Genomic DNA, 22,084 nt, shown 5'->3' with positions numbered 1-22,084 from the left:
AGTTGACAGTTGGCGATGTACATCGGACGTTATGTAAACAAAAGCAAACTTCTGCTTTATGTGCGACGAATGGTGATAGAAACACGTCAAATCGACTTTGGACTTGCCTTTTACAGCAAATGAGGTTAGAGCATTTCGAAATTATCAGCTCTGTGTCTATTTCAACTTAACATAGGTCAAGTCATGTGGCGCATGCTAAAATATACGTCTAACCCGTAAATTGAAATTTGACGACGGATGGTCAAATATTTACATTTTTGACGTACTTTGAAAAGCTCTCGCGTCGCTCACAATCATTTGCCCAACGAAATTTTTACAGGAATCTGAAGACCATCCTTCTGCAATTCAACCACCAGAAGCTTGGTCCATTTGAAGGTTTCGCACATGGTGAAAATTAATTATATTCACGAAGTACTTTTAAGTGAATGAAAATACATGTCTTCGAAATTTAATTATTGTGCACCCAAAAAGACAACGCAACATTCCCTAAAATCAACCCAGTACACATTTAAACACTGCACAAAAATATTTGAGTGTTTTGAAGACGGAAGAATGATGTGGTTTTGCATGCGAGGCTCTCAAACTTGTTTAATACGATGGTGCGTCAAATGACGATTTTAACGGAATTTGGTAACTTGCATATTTCTTTGAAATAAAAGGATATTTTGCCAAAAAAACTATCCAGTAGTTTTTGTCATGCCCTAGCCTATCTGCCATAAGAATATGAGCGAAATCGAATTTTCGACCCTTGCCGCGAAATTAAGAATTTGTCTGATTTTTACGGGCAGGTACTCTTAAATTTTAACCTGCTTCGGCTGTGAACTGTTTATTTTGAAACTTTATAAAAGAAGTGTATTCCAGTGTGACCTAATCCTACTTTCAGAAGCTATAATAGAGGCAATGAAGATTTTTTAAATTATGCAAGTCGCGTAATTTGACATTGCTGTGGTGGATCTTACCCTCCACTGGAAGCCGTGCGCAGTAATTAAGGTACAGTGGAACCCCGCCTTATGGCCAACCCGTTGATTCGGCCACCTCGTTATTACCGTCACTTTACTCTGGCCCGAACAAAAGATCGGTCAGTCATTTTCTTATTTAAAGAGCCCCTTTAGTACGCCCGCTTCGTTAATACGGCCAGATTTTTATGGTCTGTTAGTGACCGGATTAAAGGGGTCCTACTGTATTATACTATATTATATTAACTTACGTTTCCAGTGTTTTTTAAATTCCTTATCGGTATACGGCTACGGAAAAATTAATGGCAATGTTATTTGCCCGGTGAACGCTGTTTACCCAGAGACCCATAGCGCAAACATGTTTTTATCTTTTTACGCACCTGCAGAGATTTGTGTAATTATTCGTCCAGTTGTCGTGATGAAAGGTACCCGCAAAAGTCTGTTTAAACTGATCTTCAGTCGAAAGAGATCGCGTTTAAGTTGCCATTCGTGATAGATGTGTCATCTAAGACCTTTTGGTTGAGGAACTAGATGGACGTATAAAAAGGGCAGAAATCTGTCGTTTTATAATTTATCCACTGAACCGGTATAAAAGGAGGTGTCGGGAAAGTTTGCGAACTATTTCAAAATTTCTATCTAGGGTGCGATAGAAACTATAAAATGTTAATTAATGACATCTACTGGCATCCAGGGGGACTCTTTTTGGGGGGGGTGGGGACGAGCGCGAGCGATCCCCTTCTCCCTCCGTTCGCGCCCGCCCCCTAAAAAACCACCCGGGTTACTTGAGGACTCAGTATCGGACTCTAGCATGTGACCGCTCGCTTCGCTCGTCTAATGCCTTCGCGCTCGACGCTGGAGCCTGATCACAGGCTACACTGTCCTAAGTAAAAAGCTCATTGGCTCATTACGGGCTCATCCCTTGTATCCCGCCAATTTCGTTCCCCAGAGCCCGCTTTCCTTTTGGTAAAAAAAGAGCGGGCTCTGGTGACGAAGAGGAAAGAATGCGTGACGCGCTCACAGAGCGTTACATATGCCCGGCACCCAGGCACCTTTGTGAGCTGTTGTTGGAGAAGCTTATAATTCTTCTGTTTAGCAGCAAGCGCATATAGCGATAACCAATTTATTCACGGACGCCGAGACAGTGCTGTATATTGATTCAGTATTACGTTCGTCTATACGTTAAACTGTCGAGATGCATAGTGTTTTCATGAGGAAGGATTCTGAGAAGGTTGACATGCTCTCACCATCTGAATATTCGTTATCAGAGAAAGAACCGCCTCCAGTGACCTTTCGTAAATCTGCATCTACTCCTGTGTGGGTTAGGGTTCTTCTGGGATTAGCATCCATGCTATTCTTGGCGGGTTTTATAACGCTTATGATTGCTGTGACGGCTGGTTCGAAGGCCTGCCCCACGAAGGACGAAACAGGCGATGGTAGTTGTAGTTACTCAGATGAGGCTGGTCGGGCGAACCTGCAGAACTTCCTAAAGAAAGTTCAATCAGAGTACTATGCTCTCAATTCGCATCAAGTTTTTTGGCAGCCTGGCATTGAAAGAATGGATGATCATGTTAGGAAAAGGTAAGCTTCGATTACAAGCCACCGGCCGATTCTGCCTTTATTGCTAAGTGCATAATATCCACAGCCGGGCATTATTTTCGAGGCCCGATCGAAGGGGCAAGGAAAAATGCAAGAAATAGCTAACATGCTCGTGACTATTATCTGCAAAACCATCGAATAAGGTATTAATTATTATAAATAAGCTTAATTTGTCATGTTTATGGCCACATGCACAAAACGGTGCATTAAGTGTAACTTGACTTGTGTTGACAATGCCATGTTCTTGTTACCTAATTTGGTCGAATGACGTGCAAGTGGAATGGTAAATGTATAACAAATAGCTAGAGATGTCAACAGTGTGTCAACAAGGCTAAGCTTGCGTGTCTGCGGGGTGATTTGGATCAATATCTCACTCGGATCAAAGGAACCGGTTCCTTTGATGCACCATGCATGGTCCGAGTGATCTTAGATCACTGATCCTGATCCAGATCACCCCAAAGGAACGCACCCTAAATCAACAGGCTGAAGTCTACAGACTTCTTACTGATTATCAAACAATCTTATCAATGCAGTGCACGAAAATTAACTAAAGTAAAGCAACATGACGTTTTGACGACCAAGATCGACTTCATGTCATCATTGTCTAATGAATAAATTAAAAATAACAACAAGGCATATTTATAGAAATTAAGTTGTAAGGAAATGAATTAGCAAATGTGACATGAAAGCATTCAGGTAAAAAGTTTTGCATGAGAATCCGCTTGACAATGATGACATCAAGTTGAATTGTCATGTTGCTTTACTTTTGTTAATTTTCTTGCTTAAAATTGTTTTGAAATTGTGTTTTATTAGAATGGCAACTGAAATCAAGTAACTATTGATCATTTCTTTGATTGCATTTGATTGAAACTTACAGCTGTGTACACAACAATAATATTGTTCATCAGCTTGTTAAACACTTTGAGTTTTTGATGTGATGACGGTGTTTTAGTCCCCTAGTAAACTGAGTTTTCCCTAAAATTTCTAAACCTTCTGCCAAAACATCAGAGAAAGCAGATAATACAGATATCACATTAAATCATTTACATAAATCCATCTTAGTCAGTAATTTTAATTAATTATTTATAATTTTCCAGGTACATGCCGTACAATCCTGACCCAAAAAAAATGAAGATAAAGACAGACAGAGCCAAAGAATTGCTTCAAGAAATTAACAGTACTAAACTTGATGAAAATAAAATGAAACCGAGGGAGGTGAAAGCACTAGCTCAGGTACTTACAGGATGGATTTTTAGTAAGACCTTCAACAAAATGATTTTTAATGTATGCATTACCTATTATTGGATTTAACTCCCACAAATGTACGTGTAAAAATAAAATCAGACAGAGGAAGGCTGTATTTTATCAAATGATCAATCATCCCTAATACAAATATAACCTAACAAGGGTTGAAAAACTTAAATCCCAGCTTGCCCTTGAGACAAATAGCTCTCAAATTTTGCTTGCTCTGGGCAAGTCTTAGTTTACTCTTTTAATGACATAGTTGGTAGACAACCTGCCTGGTCCCTTGCCCATTGGGCAAGTGAGAATGAAACTTTTCTTGCCCAGAAGGAAAGTCTACTTGTCTGGAACAATGGGACAGCACCTTTTTCAAGCCCTGGACCACAAAATATCCATATCTCTCCCACAGTGTTTTATTTGGTTTGCCCTTTCCCTCTACAATCCCTGTAGAAATTCTATTTTGGTTTTACTTTCCTTTAATAATTTTGGCTTTTGAACCTCTCCTCCCTTGGTATTTCCAATAACCCAGCTTGGGGTGGGTGTGGATTTTCTGCAACTGCACATTTCTCCCACGGGGACTCTTATATGAAAAGGACAGGGGTGCTCGTCATGCCTTTTAGGGGTTAAAGAGTGCTTTTGGTACCTCTTTAAGTGTTCAGCCACAAAAGGTCCACAGCAGGCATGGTATTAGAGTTTGTACCTCTTAGGGGTGAAACCAAATTCAAGCCATGCCTATGAATCAGTATCTTGGTACCTCTTAGGGGTTCTTTTCAAAATTTGCAATGAGCACCCCCATCCTCTTTATACAGGAGTCCCCTCCTCAGGGTTAGACACTTTCAATTGGCCATTGAAGAAATAGACCAATTTTGATCTATTAAAATTTGGCCTAAAACAATAGACCTCAGCACGAGGCTTGGGGGAATAAACCCCACAAACTCTGTAGTTATTGCCCAGAGCCTCGTGCTGAGGTCTGTTGTTTTGGCTGAATTTTAACATATCAAAATTGATCTATTAAAATTGTGCTTTGTCTACTTACGTCTTTTCCTCAGGTAAAACATTTTCTTCAGCACACATTTGGTTTCCCATATGCTGAGAACTATTATGCTGGTGACTGGATGTTGGGTCCCGACTTGTTTTGTTGGCAGCCAATTTGTAGTCTTGGTTACAGCATCAACGCTTATGCATATCATGTCAAGCCTAAGACATATGATGATGTGCAGCTTGTAGTTGATACTCTCAAGAAACACAAGACCCCAATTGATCGTTACAGGTACAGTCAGTGTTCTTACCTAGTGTCTGCAGGAGGGGGGAGGGGTGGGTCAAGTTAACAGTAAATTCAAATGTGTAGTTCCAGAAAATATCCATACCCCCCCCCCCCCCCAACGGAAGGTATTTGAAATTCCAGGGGGTGTTGGGGATCAAAGGTCCAGGAATTTCCGGAGGGGGGGAGGGGGGTTGTCTCAAATGAATTTTTTTCCAGACCATTCCCAATTTTCATACAGTTGTACGTAAAGTGTTGTTGTTTGCATTTTGCTTCTCGAGTCACAAAGGACAGTGTCATATAAGTTACGCCACTCAAGAGTGCAGGCATTATTAATTAAATTTTGGAACAGAGTGCTCAATAAACTAGGTTTTTGATGCCACCATCTTGGATTGCATTTGGATGCTTGACCATTAGAGGTCTGGGGCAGAGGGTGGGGGAGCACACCTACTCCCTTGGCAAATTTTCCCTGACTCAAACCCTCCATAGTTACCAAAGTTAAGATGGCGGCCTTATACAAAAATGTGCATTTGTGTGCCCAAAACATACTTGCATTGGAGGTTAATTATTGAGAATCAAGAATAAATTTTCTAACCATGGATTAATGGACACCTTAGATAGTCAGTCAGTCAGTCATCCTCATAGCGCTGGCTGTCGCAAAGGGCAGCAAGGAGACTGTTTATTCTAACTGGTCTTTTGCGGCCTTCTTGATTGTGCTCCAATATAGATGATGTTGTTGTGGCTCTTCCTCTACTGTCCTGTGACATGTTGGTTTTGGTCTGCCCCTTTTCTGCTTTCCTTCTGCTGTCCATTGTACAACACTCTTAATGACAGAAGTTTCTTCCTTCTGTAATACGTGCCTACTCCACCTCCAATGTTGCTGCACACCTTAGACACCATATACCTGAACAAATTCTTACAACTTGTTATTAACAAATGTTTGTTTGACAGGCAAAATGTTCAACTTGGTGTGAAATCAGGGATGGTACGTACAGTAGTAGACTGTCAAGCTGGGGTGGATGCCCTTAAAGAGAAATACAGACAGCTTTCACTGGCCAATAAAGCAGAAGGAGTTCTTAAAGAGTGGTTTGCTAAAAGTTATTTGAATGCAAAATACCTAGTTAATTTGTCCAAAGGAGTGGACGACAAATGGACCAAAGACCACAGTGGCAAGAACGTAAATGCCTCGTTAAAGGAGGCATTAAAGGAAGGTGTTGGCCAACCATTGCTGGACTTGATTAATTACCTTGAAAATGAGCACAAGAGTCACTGTTTGCCAAATGATCTGGCAAGTGGATTATCGAACTTGCCTGTCGATTATGTTTACAACAAACTTGTACCAGATAAAGATAAGCCCACAACAAAGACACTACCTACTGGAGAGCCACTGAATGGCGCAGAGTCTTACAAGTTGATTGTTTCTTACTTTACGACTACTGATATTTCCCCTGAGGAGATCTATGCAGAAGGAAAGAGGCAGCTTAAGTACTTCTATGATCAGGTAATTGGGTTAAAGAAATTATTGACTGCTAGTACTAAGCAAGTGGAAGGTATCAAGTCCACTAGCCTAATAGCTGCTGTAGTGCTGTGCACACATTGCATATCTATGATACCGGATCAGTGGACCTTTTTGCCGTGTTCCACTTTTCTGATATTTTATTGAAATAAACACTCATGGAAATGTGGTACCCCAAACTTGCCAGTTTTTACAAAGAAATATACATGTATGACTGGAAAAGGTTTGCCCCCAAGCATATACATTGAATTTCTTTTTGAACATTAGCAAGTTTTAGGTCCCATACTTTCATAGTGCTGCCATGGTGACCTCCTTGCTTTAGAGGAGATTGCTGTTGTCTTTTGTACTATGTTTAAGGTACCTTAACACTTCAATATTTCAATTGATTTTTAAGAGTTTAAATTTCTGCTTATTGTACCTCTGTAAGGCTCATGTGGTAAAATTATGTCTAATTACTGAAGATTCTCTTGACTGATACTGAGGGACCTAGAAAAAACAAACTAAGATGCTGACAGATGCCCTATGAAAATTTTTACATTGACATTGGCACAACAGAAGTTAAAAAATATCATTATTATTATTGTTACTATTATTAATTATTATCATTATTCTTGTTAAATTTTATTATTATTATATAACCATCCCTTAACGTGCAAATGGACTTGATTCACACAAAGGTATTCACTTGAAGGACTTGCGATCCTTTGTTATTATGTTAATTTGTGGAGACTGTATAGAAATCAAATCTTCACATTATTTATTCACTTTGTCTTCAGAATGGTGTCACAATGACGCCAAAATGTTGGCTTTTAACAATAATATTCACATGCTTATGTTTTAAGAAATTGTTATTGATCAAGATTATTATTATTATTATTATTATTATTATTATTACTATTATTATTTTATGATGACAAGTGATTTAGAAGTCACAAGTTTGTTTGATCATTTTAGGTGATATCCATTGCCAAAGAGTACACTAAAAAATCTGATGAAGCAGAAGCTATCCAAGCATTCCAAGAGGTGCTTAACTCCTCTAGCATGTGGCACAACAATGGCTCATTTCCTAAAAACGAATCAGATGAGATTGCATTCAAGAATTGTACCAGCCCTGAAACAGCTGCGCAGTATTGCCCAGTCAGATGGAAGGCTGTTAACAAGTATGTAAAATACAGTGGAACCCCATCAGTCCTGTCACCAATCGGCCACAAAAGTATTAAAGGGGTTCTTGAGATAAGAAAATGACTGACTGAACTTTTGTTCATGCCAGAATAAAGTAGGAATAATAATGAGGGTGTATCCTCCCTGCAAGGCTGAGCTCTAGAAGTGTCGGGTGCCACAGGCAACTAACTTCTGCCTCTGGGTGACTGGAAAAACTTACTGGTTGTTTTCCATATATTTATCGTAAGTGTTGGGCACCTTGTATTTCATGGTTAGGAAACTTTGGGCCCCTTGTAATTTTTCTATCACCACAGTCTTGCCATGGTAAAAGACCTTTCGAGGATCTTCACAGATTTTTGTGGCATTATGTTTGAGGTGGCCTGATGGTTAGTGCGCTCGCCTCCGGATCCAGCGGTCTGGGTTTGAGCTCTGGCTGGGGATATTGCGTTGTGTTCTTGGGCAAGACACTTTACTCTCACAGTGCCTCTCTCTACCCAGGTGTATAAATGGGTACTGGTGAACTTAATGCTGGGGGGTAACCCTACAATGGATTAGCATCCTATCCAGGGGGGAGTAGAAATACTCCTAGTCACTTCATGCTACGGAAATCGGGATAAGCTCCGGCCTTGTGGGTCACTTAGCTTATATGCAGACTTTGAAAAAAAAATGTTTGAGGTTCTTCACTAAATAATTCTAATCCCAAAGATCTTCAAGGTTCTTTCAAGATCTTGAACATATTTGTTAGTTTTCCACAACAGTCCTGAGCTGTCAAACTTGCTGCAATCCTCAGAATCCTCAAGGGTCTCTCAAGATTGTATAAACAGCTTACAGTTGAACCTTCTGTAAGCGACCACCCATAATGTCAAGCCTAGGTGGTTGCTAACGGGAGGTGGTTGCTTACGAGAGCTTAGACCATATTGGGTCACAATTTTGCCTCATTAGCATATTGTAACTGCTTACCCCATGTTTTGAATGTCTTACTCATGTGAAAATTCAATTTCGAGAAAAAAATCCGTACTTCCCATTAAGAAATTTCTGTCTCTTGTACTACTCAGGAATGTAATAATGTCACAACACCTTATTGTCCAATTTCTGTTCTATTATCTGTCAAGTGATCGTTTACAGGAGGTTAAAAACAAAAGAAAATTTCAGACTCTTAGCTCTAAGAGTGGTCACGGTCACTTACAAGAGGTGGTCGCTTATAAGAGGTTCCAAGTATAGTGATTCGACTTGGAAACTTTTGGTATTTTGGAAAACTGGTCGCTGAGGAGAGGTGGTCGCTTACGAGACGTACTCGCAACCGGAGGTTTGACTGTATGTTAAAATCTGAAAATTTTCATGAAGTAATACTTCACCCTCGGATAGATCTTTGCCAACTCTTTTCTAGAGCCATACACATCAAATATCTTTGCATTGTGTGTTAACTCCTTGAAGGATACTTGAAAAGGATCTTTAAAAGTCATAGGTTCAAAAATGGGTTTAGGGTTAGGGTGGATGAAATGAAAGACACCAAGGCACCCAACAACAACAACAACAACAACAACAACAACAACAACAACAACAACAACAACAATGATAAACGACAACATCAAGCTTTATTTTCGGCCATTTATCCAAGTCTTGAGAATGGCATGGTATTCAACTGCTTTATTTTCACAGGTGGGCCCGGTACTGCCGTCAGGTGATGGGCATGCTTTATCCAAAGATAAACCAGGTATTCTATTTCACTGGTCCAAAGGTTACAGTTCCAAACTGTCCGATAGAGATGCTACCTCATTACAACCCTTCTAATGGTGCTCAGTTCTTTCTACAATCTGATGCAGAATGTTCCAAGCCCACATACTTCGGCCTGCCATTTTTTCTTAAAGACTTTGGCCCAGTCTTTCAGGAGTGGTCTGTTACTGGACACGAGGCCAGACCAGGTCACCATACGCAGGTGCAAGGTGGGTGTGGTCAGTACGCTTGTCATCGCATATATTACTTGCAAAAAATTTCGAACGTTTAATTTTCGGACACTTTTTATCCCATTTCGGACAAATTTCGAACAAAATGTCGGACACTTTGCTGACCATACACAGGTGCAAGATGGGTGTGGTCAGTAGCTTGTCATCGCATATATTACTTGCAAAAAATTGCCGACGTTTAATTTTCGGACACTTTATCCCATTTCGGACAAATTTCAGACAAAATGTCGGACACTTTGCTGAAACAGTAAGGTAAATTTACGCCTACAAAACGCGAAATTAGCCTGAAGCGACATCTGTGAAAATGATAGTTTTACTATAGCCTCAAAGTTTTACAGATACATCTACGAGAAGATAACAAATTCCATCATGCCGTTACGTATATATCTCAAGCAGTGTCTTAACTAGAGTTCGCTCCATGAAGTAAAATGATTGCTTTAGAAGTTTCAAACTGTACTGGAAATATTTCAGACGCAACATTTCAGGCAGTTTTACTTTCGGACACTCCTTTTGTCTCAAATTAAAATCATCCAAATTTTTTTTGCGAGCAATGTAGTGCATGCTTTGATTTGTCACGCAAGCCTTCTCTCGGCAAAGCGTTGCGTGACTTCGCGTAACGCAATTTTTTCGGGCTCTGGCAGTATTGTTAATCACTATGTATTCGTTGCTTGCAGGTCACGTAGAGCACTTTGCAGATAAGTGCGGTGGCGTTCCTGCTTGGTTGGATCAGATCACTTACTACACTGCGTTTACCGAGGGATGGGGCTTATACAGTGAGAATCCTATTCTCTCGGACGACACCGATACCTACAAGGACAATCTGCTGCAGAAGTATGGCATGGTTAAATGGCAGGTGAGGATAAAGAAGCTTTAAAGCAGAGCCAGTTATCTGCACGATCGTGTATTTATATCTCTAAGCCATAACCGTGTTGAGCAAGCGTCCACAACCATTCTCAAACTCATTGATAACTATTCAAGTTTAAACAAAGGAAATCGTGACTGTTACGATGTTTGGATATCTGATCTTAATTAGTATAGATTTTTACGATTTTAATTCTCCACTTCCTCCTTAGTTTTAGTTTCGATTGAGAAGATATATCAAACACTCAAGACAGTGTTTCAAACGCCTCGAAGTTCGTCAAGAATACTCCGCTGCGCATCGTGTTTTCAACTCTCTTCTCGGCGTTTGGAAATGTGGTCAAACACAGTGTTTCATGTTTGAAAAAATTACTTCGAAGTGCGCTTTTTGCTTATTATACGAAGACTGATATGTTCTGTTTTCTTGTGTTGTAGACCTGGCGTGCTGTAAGGCTTATTGTGGACACTGGGTTACACACTCGTGGTATGACCAGGTGAGCATTTATCAGTATGTCTCAGTATGTCTCATTATGTCCTCAACGCAATCTGGAATTAGGCCCGTTCCACACGTATCCGGATATTTTTGAATCCGCAACTTTTTCTTTCCGGATTGAAAAATTTCCCCGTCCACACGCAGCGTATTCAAATCGAATTCGCCTGTCCACACGCGTCCGATGGTATCCGGATTCACTCTAGAGAAACTAGGACTACACGTTGTGCCGCCGTATTGGTTTATTGTTCAGTAAGAGACTGGACTCGAGTTTGCTACGTCATCGGGTTCGAAAATAATACACGGATTCGCCGTCCACACGTTATCGGATTGGTTGCAGATTTATTTTTTTCCACTCTGGAGAGCGGATTCAACAACATCCGAATTCGCTGCCGAATTCGCCGGATGCGTGTGGACGGAAGCCGTATCCGGAAAGAAAAAGTTGCGGATTCAAAAATATCCGGATTCGTGTGGGCGGGGCCTTAGGTCGTGTCTGGCAGTTTTTAATTTGATGACGTGAAAGTCAAAGAAAGTTGTCATAGGGAATCAAATCGTTGGGAAATCGCAGTCACTCGACATATCTTCGTCTTCTCGCTTGTAGGAGTATTCGTCTTATTTCAATGCTCTTTCTGGGTTTCCACCCATTGCAATCTCTCTGAAAACCGAATTTTTGATTTCTTCAGGACCGAGGCTCTTAAGATGTTTGAAAAATATGCTTGGGACACATCAGACTTTGCAGTGAAGGAAGTGACCAGATATCAGAGCGATCCGGGTCAGGCCACCGCGTACATGTTGGGGAGACTGGCACTAATGCAGCTGCGCAACAAGACCGAGAAGGCCCTGGGGAAGAGATTTAGCCTTCAAGACTTCCACTACCAGGTGTTGAGCCAAGGGTCCGCTCCGCTGTCCTTCCTCCAGAGCCATATTGATAGGTACATTAAGTGCATGAACAAGGACCTTGGAGAGGAAGAATGTAGTTACGTGCTCAAACCGGTCAAAGGTGCTAAGAGCGCCATGGCAGATATGCCCCACAGAAAAATGCCCCCAAAGCCTGAACATAGGCACTATGTTTAAAAACGAGCTTTCCCACACAATGTTGTACGACTTTTAGAAGCAAGATATAAATATTTTTTTGTCAATAGAGCTACGGTTTATTAAATTTGTGATCCACATCTTAACTCGTTTGAAAATGGTAGAATAGTGTTACGTATTCAATGTAAATTTTAGATTTTATACCCGTTTATCAGGTCTTGGCAGACTTTCTAGGGAAGATGGCGAAAATTAAGTCATTTTATTGTTATCGTTGCGAGATATGAAATGCGGGTAAAGATTTTTTCCCTGCATCTTGGTGTAGCCATCCATTAAACGATGAGAAGTCAAAGACCACTGCAAGGCTGATACAACAGGGTTCGTACAGGTCATGGAAAACCTGGAAAGTCATTGAATTTGTTATTTCAATTTCCAGGCCTGGAAAGTCATGGAATTTAAGTGAAGGTCATGGAAAGTCATTGAAAAGCAACATGCTTGGCAAAAAGATATTTTAAAAATTGAAAAAATAAACGAGTCAGAAACAGGCTTTAGTTCCAGTAGAAATAGACACAAGCACGCATTTTATGCATTATAATGTTGGAAAATATGTTAAATAAATGATTGTTTTGATATTGACGCCACTTGCTCTAGAAGGAGATCATATTGGGAACGCGAGGATAACCGTATGGGACAGTAAAGAGCCTCAGAACAGTTCAATCTGGGGCGTGTTTAAAAGACGAAATAGCGCTATTTAGGCTGACCGCGGTGCCATTTCGCCATTTCGTGTTTTAAGCACGCCCTTCAATTTGTACCTACTGCCGGTACTGCATGGTACACGTAACATCCAAGAGAACAAGACGGTTAGGAGAGTTATTCCCCTGTACACAGGCTTTATTCATGCGGCATACGGTAAAACCTCGCAAGCCTGTTTTTGAGTTTCATCCTCCACGAAAACATCCACACAATGTGCTTGTTAACTGGGTGCCGCTCTCTATACAGTCGAACCACTCCACAACGGCCACCTTGAGCACAGAGGAAAGTGGTTGTTGTAGAGAAGAGGCCATTATGGGTAGGTAGGGGTGTAAACATGACACCTGTTTTTCGGGGGGTGCAACATTTCTTTTCTTATAAAAAAATGTCTTTTTTAGCATATAAACTGTACGTAACAATCAAAATAAGTCAATAAAGCAGACCGAATAGCTAAACAGAAACAGACAAGAGAGCAATGACGCGCGCGCACCACGGATCAAGTTTGGTGACCTTAAATTTTACAAGAAAGAAATGGGATTTTGCGTACACCGTTCGCCAGTCATTGATTAACTGACCGTTGTCGAGAGGTTATTTTATTGGCAGTAGGGACGCGTTTCAGTGGCCGTTGCTGTTGAAGAGAGGTTGACATAAGAGTGAATGTACGGACTGCTCGCCGTGGCCGTTAGTAGAGTCAACTGTGTTTAAGTTAATCAAGGAAGGAAAAAGGTTATACATGCAGTCCAATTCTAGCTGTGGTTGTCAGTATTGGTGGGGAGAAGGAGGGTGAAAGTCAAAATTTAGTACATGAATCTTATCGGGGGGGACAGTGTGTCTTTCACGGACTCTTGGCCGTCTACTTTTATCATATTATCAATCGATGGACGAGTCTGCGTACATCCCATCCAGGGAAAACATGAACTTAAGCCGTCTCCCTTCCCCCCTCCTCCCCCATCCTTCCCCTTGCACTCGCGAACTTTAGGTCGGCGTCTTTGTGTACATGTACAAGTCCTGTACTGGCGAGACGTGTTCTCTGTTCATTTTCAAAATTTCAGCCCGGCCAGGCTAGGCTACCGAGATGAAAAAAAAAAAAAAAGAAAAGAAAAAGGCGCAGACTTTGGGCACGGAATTCAATGAGAAAACAAGGAAGCCGCCATGAAAAGTACAGTTAGTCCTACGTTACCTCGTTAACTCTTGTCATCCAGTCTGGTGAACTCTTCTGCCTGGGTTCATCAACCCCTATATTGCCGGTTTTCATGTGATCTCATTTTCAAAAATTACAAATTACAAATTCTTCTGAAGTTTTTAGCTTCATCAGACTATAGGAGCCTTTTAGAACTTGACGTTTTACAAAGTTTAAACTCGAAAGGAGGTGAATTTCCAAGTTTAGGCCTTTGCGTGACATAAAATGGCGGCCCGACAAGGCTCTCGCGTGGGTCAGAAGCTCAAGTTTTTGCTAACTGGACAGTTCTTGCACTAGAAGAATTATTACTTTCAATGTGTCGGAACTCTAGAATAATAGTTTTCATTTCAGTAGCAAAATTCAACGACAGATGTTTCTGTTACTTTACGGCCGCCCCGGGGGGGGGGGGGGGATACTCCCAGAAAAATTGGGTGGGGGTGTGCGGCCCGCTTCCCAAAAGCCTTACCCTATTTATGACCAAAATATGCGATATTCCCTACCCTCAGTTTATGACCAAAAATTTGAAACCCTATTGATGACCTGACCCTTACATCAAAACCCTGTTTCAGACCTGCGTCATAATTAGTTCCCTAGTTCAGACTAATGTTAAATTACCGTAAACATAATTTGTGAAGAGCTTTTGTTGATTACATAAAATAATGATGAAAACGTGGCTTCTTCTTGAAAACATACCCATATCAAGGTTAGGGTCCAAAAATCATACCCTATTTATGACCAAAATCAGCTAAAGTCGATACCCTATTTATGACCAAAACGGCTGAAAAACCATATGCTTTGGGGCCGCACATAGTTGGTGCCCCTCGGAAGGGCACCAAGATGGCGTCTCCATACAAAGCTCTATAAATTTGGGTAAAACACTTTTCCGAATAACGCGCGGATGAAAAACCGCACAGACCTAAATCTTGGCGAGGTTGTTTATATATCAATCATCTATCATATCCCAGATTCTTGAATTAATTCATTGAATGGTCATGATTTTTATTTATGATTCCGTGACAGTGCAAGCCGACAATAACTATGGAACGCCCCTGTCCCCCTCCGCCACCCCTCTCTGGCATGGTAAGTAGATACAGAGAGAACTCCGTCTGCGTTCCCAGGCTACTAGGGACGAACAAATATCTTTTTTTGCTGGAGGGATGGTAGGCAATATTTATATTCTGCACATAACAAAAACTGCTGAAAAAACAAAAAAACAAAAACAAAAACAAAAACAAAAAATCGAGCAAGTGCTTTCTACCACCCAGATCCTCTGTATTACTTTAAAAACAATTCTTGCACAAGCTATTGCCCACCAAAGAAATAAGGAACAACCTAATGGTGAAAAAATATCATGCCCCAGAAAATTGCCCCACCCCTCAAAAAATAATGGTCCGCCCTTATATCGCGGGGCCGGGGCTTTTATTTTGCGAGCACATCATGGAAGCAAACAGTGTCGAGTTGAACCGGGACTGCTGGCCTGTTGACTTACTCCTCATCCGCACCAGTAATAACTAGCAATCACTGTGTCACTACGTACTAGGTACGAGCAGTGCTAAATTTTAGAGAACCTTGATGGAAAACTAAGAGTTTCCCCACTCTACCCCGTTGAGGCAAACATCCCGCTGGGGAGAGGGGTGCGTGTCTTATTCATGGCATGTTAATTTATTCAACCGTTGTTGAATGGGTGACATGACATGACAAGCTGAAAAGAAAAGAACACGAAATTTTCTATGCATGATTGCTCATCTGTTTGTCTCAGTCGGATGCGTAAGGTTTTCTCAGCATTTGTGGTTATTTTTCCACAAATGCACGGTACCCCGGCGAGAAATTACTGCAAACTGTCCCGTGGCGCCAAGTGAAGGAATTTTAATCCTCAAGGGGTGTTTTGTTTCAAATACGCGCTTGCAGTCCGTGCAACAACAGCAAGCTTGTCTCGCCATGGAAAATTTGTCGACGACCTGTGAGTGAACAGTTGTTCTGCAGAGAAGGAGAATATTTTCCTCTGTTGGGGAAAATGAGAAATCCTTCAAGTAGCCACCGCGATGCCCCGATCACCGTTAGCTTTCCCGTCCCAAAGAAAGCGGCGAGCAAACTTCGCACTTTGGCGATTTCCAAGGATCGACGACTGTTGGATCTCGGAGTACTTGCTGTGCAGATCAATGAGGGTGAGAGTATTGTGCTTGGAATAAAACTAGGAAGGCAAAGATTTAAGAAAACGGAAGTCGATTCTGATAAAGTGAGGGGAAGTTCTTCTGCTGGACGAGTCGCAAAGAGGCATTCATCGTGTCGGAATGCAGCCACCATTCACCACTTGCCGGCGGCATCCACGCAAGCACATAGGCTGCCCGCGGTGAAAAATGCACCTTTCTCCTCGGAAAATGTGGAGGAGAATTCAAGGAAAAGAGCAGTCCAACCGGATGGGGATGCTGTGAGCGATGAATTATTCAGTGTTTTGTGCTCGAGACGAACAGCCAACAAACCTTCGAATGATAGTAAACTTCGTGTATCGGGTTACACAGATGCTAGTGTTCTGTCAGGGAACACGGGGGAACAGTCAACCTCCTCAGGTAGCTTACCCAAGAAATCGAAGGCCAAAAAGCCGCATAGCAGTGGCAGTTTTGTTACTGAACGAAGCCTTGTTGGTACGGAACAAAATATGCAAACGTCAACACCATTTGCGGTTCGTACAAGCGCACAGACACCTCCAATCGTAACTCCTAAAGCTGCAAGATTGGTCAGTGGTCAAAATGACAGCAGTTTGCCGGCCACTCGTCGGTTATCATCCCCTACCAGCCAGAGAGCTTACAGTGCAAGTCCTTGCTCAGACACAACTAGTACTAGCTCTGAGGAGATTTTAGATGTTCAACAGCTGATCTACAATTGTTTTGTGGATACAAGCAAATATAGTGCTGCAGACATGTTAAAACAGCTGGCTGAAGCTCATGAACGCAAGAAAGAGACCACAAATGTTACTACTGCGATGAACATTAGCGCACTGCCTCGTGCAGTGAAAACTACTGCCGCGACTGCAAAGCCTGTCCCTAGCAGCAACTCGCTTTTGGAGCTGCCAAAGATTTTGGTTAACAGCCAGGCGAACAGCAAGAGACCGGCAGTTCCTGGAAGTTACCGCGAACATGTTAAGAACATTCGCTGTAATTCACTTACATCACTCACAACCACTACATCAACAGTTAATTCTACCTTGAAAGCACACGCCAATGCCACTGAACCACTGACACTTGGTGTTCAGAACTGCAGCAACAATGTTGAAAAATCATCGGCCTTTGGAGACATGAAACCAATGATGCATATCTCCCAATACAAGCCAAGTACAGACGCACAGTCAAAGAACATAGCGACAGGCTCTAATCAGGCGGCCTCCTATCATAGAGGTCGCAAAGTCTTGTGGTCAAGTGCGAATATATTCCCGAATAGAAGTAAATTGTCTCCCAATCTCATAATCAACAAATTATCTGTAAGCTTTCCTCAAGTGAGTTCTACAAGCCGGGAAAGTGTTACTTCACTCTCACAAGTTCAGGAGACTGTCACATCACCTAGCATCATGAAAAATGATACAGCCATTTGTGACAAAGGAGGCAAGTCAATTTCAAGTGACATTCATGTCAGTGTCCTCGCATCTAACAAACTGTCTGGACAAGAATTGGTAGACGAATGCCGGATGATGCCAAGCGATGCAAAGACTGTGATAAGGAAGACGTCATCACTGTCGTTTGATTCTTTAGAAGCAGTAACTGTCTCTGATACTGGCGGTTCCCAGGGTACAGTATCTGCTAGCTCACCAAGTCTTCCTGGTGTCACCAGCATTGCCCAAACAGAAAGCCAAGCATCAAAACAATTTGTGCAGAATCTTACCCTGGCGAGATCCACCTTAGCACCAGCTACTGTTGTTTTGGCTGGAACCAACACCCAGACAACCTGGTCCAATCAACAGGTTTCTCCTACGTATTTTGTTGGTGCCCAGGGGCAATATGGCATCTATCCCACACTGTATAGTGCCACAGATGTTAACAACAGCCAGCTTGGACAACAAGCTATGACTGCAGCCTATCCATTGAATTATGTTTATCCCATTAGCTTTGTTTACCCTTACCTCTCAATGGCACAAACTAGCAGTTTAAAAAATGCCAGCACTGAGAAAGGTCAACAGAAGAGAGAGGAAGAGGAGGTGAAATCAGATGTATGTGGTGGGGATGAAGCTTCTATGGTGTATGAAGGAAAGACAGAACCTGGAACAACCTCTCAGACAGCTAGTGGAAACACAGTGAGTGTGGAATCAAACACCACCAGCACCACACCTGTACAGACACAATTCATTGATCTGGCCAGCTCCATGAGATATTGGCAGCAACTAAATTTGCTGTACAGAACTAGATGGCAGCCATTAGCTTCTTGTAATCTCTCAAATGTTGCTGCAGTGACTTCCGATCCACAAGTCAATTTAGCAACCACAGCGTCGTCAACTGCAGATCACAGTTCCAGTACAGTTACTAATGGTGAGACAACTGCAGTGAACTCTTACTCCGAGGAGCAATCACTTTCCAAGCTGGAAATCTTGCAATCAAATCCCTCAAAAGATTCTTGTGCTAGAAATGACAAGTCAGCCAATGACCCCTGTGCAGAAAAGCCACGTACTGAAAGTTTTCAGAGGGTAAAACCTGAAATCTCTGAAGAAAATTATTCAAAAGACCCTTCTAGTGACAGACCTTCTGTTATTGTGACAGCTGCTTGTAATGATGGAATGGCTGATCATGAATTGCCTAAAAGCTCAGGATTGGATATCAAAATGGAATTTAAACAGAGAGAGTTTGATGACCAAGCACTTCAAAAACTCAAAGAAAGAAGAGCAGTTTTGAGCTCAGTTTCCTATGAGACTTGTCCGACTTCAGAAGACGACATTTGTTCACCCAGACTAGACTGTAATGAACTGAGAAACATGACCGCAGACAGTCTCAGAAAAAGAAGTTTCTGTGGTTCAGCTCCAAAGTTGAGTTTTATTCACGACAGTTCTATTGCACGTGTGAACATTGGCAATAGCAACGGCAATGGTCTTCATTACACAAACCATACAGAGAATCATCCTGGAGTGAGAAGAACATGTAAGTTGTAGCAATATTCAGAGGAGTACATGTACTATTATAGTTGTACCTTAACTCGTTCAAGCATTTTGTGTAAGTTATGGTAGCAGAAGTTATTTACAAATGTATGGTTATAATTTATAAATTCAATTTGGTTTTTATTTTCCTTCAGTTTAGATTTTGGTAATGGAAATCAAGGTTTAAGATCTGCAAACCAGCAACAAATTAAGTGTATAGGGGGAAGCCTTGGAGCCAATGGATCATAGCTGCTGGAGCTTATCCCAGTTTCTGTAGCATGAAGTGGCTAGGAGTATTTGTACTCCCCCTGGACGGGATGCTAGTCCATTGCAGGTCACTCCCTTGCAATTTGTTAGGTTTCCCCAACAATTCACCGGTACCCATTTATACTCATGGGTGGAGAGAGGCACTGCGAGAGTTTAGTGTCTTACCCAAGAACACAACACAGTGTCCCCGGCCAGGGCTCGCACCCAGACTGCTCGCTCTGGGAATGAACGCACTAACCATGAGGTTACCGTGCCTCCAAAAACAAATTAAGACTCGAAACAAAGATCTGAGATCTGTCAATAGCTCATATGCCTGAGATCACGCTGCTCAAGAGCTTCATTTGAATGGTCTTGTATCCATGTACTCTACAGCAACACTGCCTGTGTAGCATTGAAAACAGTACCATATAAAAGTGGACAACCTGAAGAATTGATAACAAAGTCTGATCTTCAAGAATTTTAGAGTAAGGGTTATAATTCCTGCAATAAGGGGAGATAACCTTGTGCATTGTTCAGCAAATTAATCATAATAAATCTAATCATGGCAATAAGCTGCAACAACATAAGATTTCTGGCCATGGCATAAACTAACCCCATGTTCTTTTGTCATTTATTTTTCAGCCGTGGGAACACAACTAGATGGAACAATTCGTCCTGCCAAGAGGAAAAAAACCAAGAGGTCCTTATGACAAACCTGTCTTTCAGTGATTCACGTACTGTTTTTAGCAAGCTCCGTTAAGGAGGTACTTTCATATAAAAAGGACAGGGCTGCTCATGACACCTTTTAGGAGTTAAAAAAAGCAGTTTTGGTACCCCTAACGGTGTTGAGCCTCAAAAGGTCCACAGCAGGAGTTGTACCTTCTAGGGTATTGAGCCGAAAAAATGTGAGAGAAGATAATGTGTTGTTTTAGCATTCGTCCCTCTTAGAGGTGAAAAAAGTTTCAGCCACACCCACAAAGCAAGATCTTGGTACCTCTTAGGGGCTCTTTTCAAAATTTCTGAGGAGCAACCCCGTCCTTTTTGTATGAGTCTCACCTGGAGCAAGCCACCTCTGCCCTTGGTCACTGAAGAGTGCATGTAGAGTTGTTTCAGTGAAATACACTGTACAATGGTACCTGGGTATCCCAAGAGTGATTGCTCTGTATCATTTTCCTCCTTATAATCTAAGTTTACAATTTGTGAGACAAGGTCTCAAGAATTGAGCAAGTGATTGCCAAAACAATTCTCCTAATCTAAGTTTACCATCATGAGACAAGGTCACACGAATTGACCTGGCTAGTGATCTCCAAAACAAATATCTTGATTTTTAAACACTCTCCTCACAAGTAATATATAAAACATATAGAGACCAGTGACAAGAATTTGAATGTTGACACGGCAGCATAAGTGGCCATTTCTGGAGAGCTAACTGTTGTGTAACTCATTGCTCCGTTTTACTGTCAATTCAGTAGACTAAATGTTACAGTTTCAGGGACCACAGAAACTTTACAACGTACAAAATTGCTTTGTGCAATTTGTGTAATTCCATATGGAATACATAATTTGTAAGAAGATTTTCATTGACAAGAGTTTTCCATAGTTGAATTTAAAGGAAATTGATTAAATTCATTTTTGTATCAAATTCAATTTTTATATTCATGTTCGGCAATCCAGGTTGGGTGCATATTTTTCTACCGGTAATATTGGTTTCAAAGATTTCTGACGGACATACAGAATCAAAATTATTATTTTATCATGGAGCATATCATAGTATGCCGTAGAAAAAGAGGACATAACTATATCATATCATATGTATCTGCTTGCCATAATATTATCTTTATTTTTGTAATTGATTTGGGTTCCTTGTGGCAATAAGCATTGTCATGATTCACTGGATAGAAATAAGTTTGATTTTTAAATTGGTTTGTTTATATCAAAATTTTCTTTCTGAGATGAGAAATGAATTTATCGTCAGTATTGAAAATTATCATAAATATCATATTACAGTTAGATATTTTGTTCTTCTTTTCAAAAGTTGTCTTTTTTCCTGTTGTCGATATTCCTGTTATGAATTCCCAATATTACATCAGGTGTTTTTTTATTCTATGAACTTTGGAAAAGGACAAGATAATATACTGCTCTAAAGATATATTATTGCATCACTACAAACAAGTTTAAAATATTCTGGAATGGAAGATGTAATCAAGCAACCTATTACAACTTTGTACATTGTTTCCCCTTGAACTCATCAAAGAGTAAGTGACATGCATTTGCGTTTACAATTAATCAAAATTGTACCTTCCCATAATCATAAATAGTGACCCACCTGGGTCTTGATGCAGAGTTTTCTATTTTCTATTTGTTTGGTTTTTTTTTTTCTTTTCTTTCTTTCTTTCTTTTTTTTTTTTACATCTAGATGGATTGCTATTTTATTCTGGAGTATTTTCAAGGAAATTGATGAAATATTTTTATAAATATGAAATACATTTTAAAAGATTGAAGGCCTGAGAAGCTTATTCGAATAGATCTTGGTTAGTGTCGAGTTTTCAAAAGAAGAATAATTTAATAGTGAAGTTAAAGTTAAATTTAGTCTAGCAGTTGAGTTGACGTCACTGATACATGGAAATAAATTGATGTTGTTAGATTATTAGTATTCATGGATGAAGTATGAAGGAATTCTTTTTAAAAAAATACGAAATCTATATTACGTTTCTTTATTGCA

At 40.9% G+C, this 22,084-nt stretch overlaps 2 protein-coding genes across 2 annotated transcripts; both read left to right on the top strand.

Annotated features, from left to right (window-relative positions):
- Positions 1-817: 817 nt before the first annotated feature.
- LOC145464223 (uncharacterized) lies at positions 818-12,705 on the top strand. The gene is made up of 9 exons (XM_081448053.1): positions 818-2,534; positions 3,650-3,785; positions 4,844-5,064; positions 6,007-6,556; positions 7,526-7,731; positions 9,392-9,675; positions 10,371-10,549; positions 10,990-11,048; positions 11,728-12,705. Exons 1-9 carry the CDS (start codon positions 2,149-2,151, stop codon positions 12,116-12,118), a joined length of 2,412 nt encoding a protein of 803 aa, XP_081304179.1. The 5' UTR covers positions 818-2,148; the 3' UTR covers positions 12,119-12,705.
- Positions 12,706-15,058: 2,353 nt separating this feature from the next.
- Positions 15,059-21,997, top strand: LOC145462191 (uncharacterized). Its single transcript, XM_081445696.1, has 2 exons — positions 15,059-19,120; positions 20,005-21,997. The coding sequence occupies exons 1-2, from the start codon at positions 16,018-16,020 to the stop codon at positions 20,070-20,072; spliced, it is 3,171 nt and encodes a 1,056-aa protein (XP_081301822.1). The 5' UTR covers positions 15,059-16,017; the 3' UTR covers positions 20,073-21,997.
- The last annotated feature ends 87 nt before the right edge of the window (positions 21,998-22,084 follow it).

This window comes from Orbicella franksi, chromosome 12 (assembly GCF_964199315.1).
Source record: "Orbicella franksi chromosome 12, jaOrbFran1.1, whole genome shotgun sequence".
In the NCBI taxonomy this organism is placed as follows: domain Eukaryota; kingdom Metazoa; phylum Cnidaria; class Anthozoa; order Scleractinia; family Merulinidae; genus Orbicella; species Orbicella franksi.
Note: the sequence above shows the minus strand (reverse complement) of the source record. Positions and strands in the feature narration are given on the sequence as shown.

Coding starts and splice junctions, on each gene's coding strand:
- LOC145464223 (XM_081448053.1), top strand. CDS start 2,149: ATGCATAGTGTTTTCATGAGGAAGGATTCTGAGAAGGTTGACATGCTC. Junction 6,557..7,525: donor TTAAGTACTTCTATGATCAG/GTAATTGGGTTA, acceptor TGATCATTTTAG/GTGATATCCATTGCCAAAGA. Junction 9,676..10,370: donor TCACCATACGCAGGTGCAAG/GTGGGTGTGGTC, acceptor CGTTGCTTGCAG/GTCACGTAGAGCACTTTGCA.
- LOC145462191 (XM_081445696.1), top strand. CDS start 16,018: ATGAGAAATCCTTCAAGTAGCCACCGCGATGCCCCGATCACCGTTAGC. Junction 19,121..20,004: donor TCCTGGAGTGAGAAGAACAT/GTAAGTTGTAGC, acceptor TTTATTTTTCAG/CCGTGGGAACACAACTAGAT.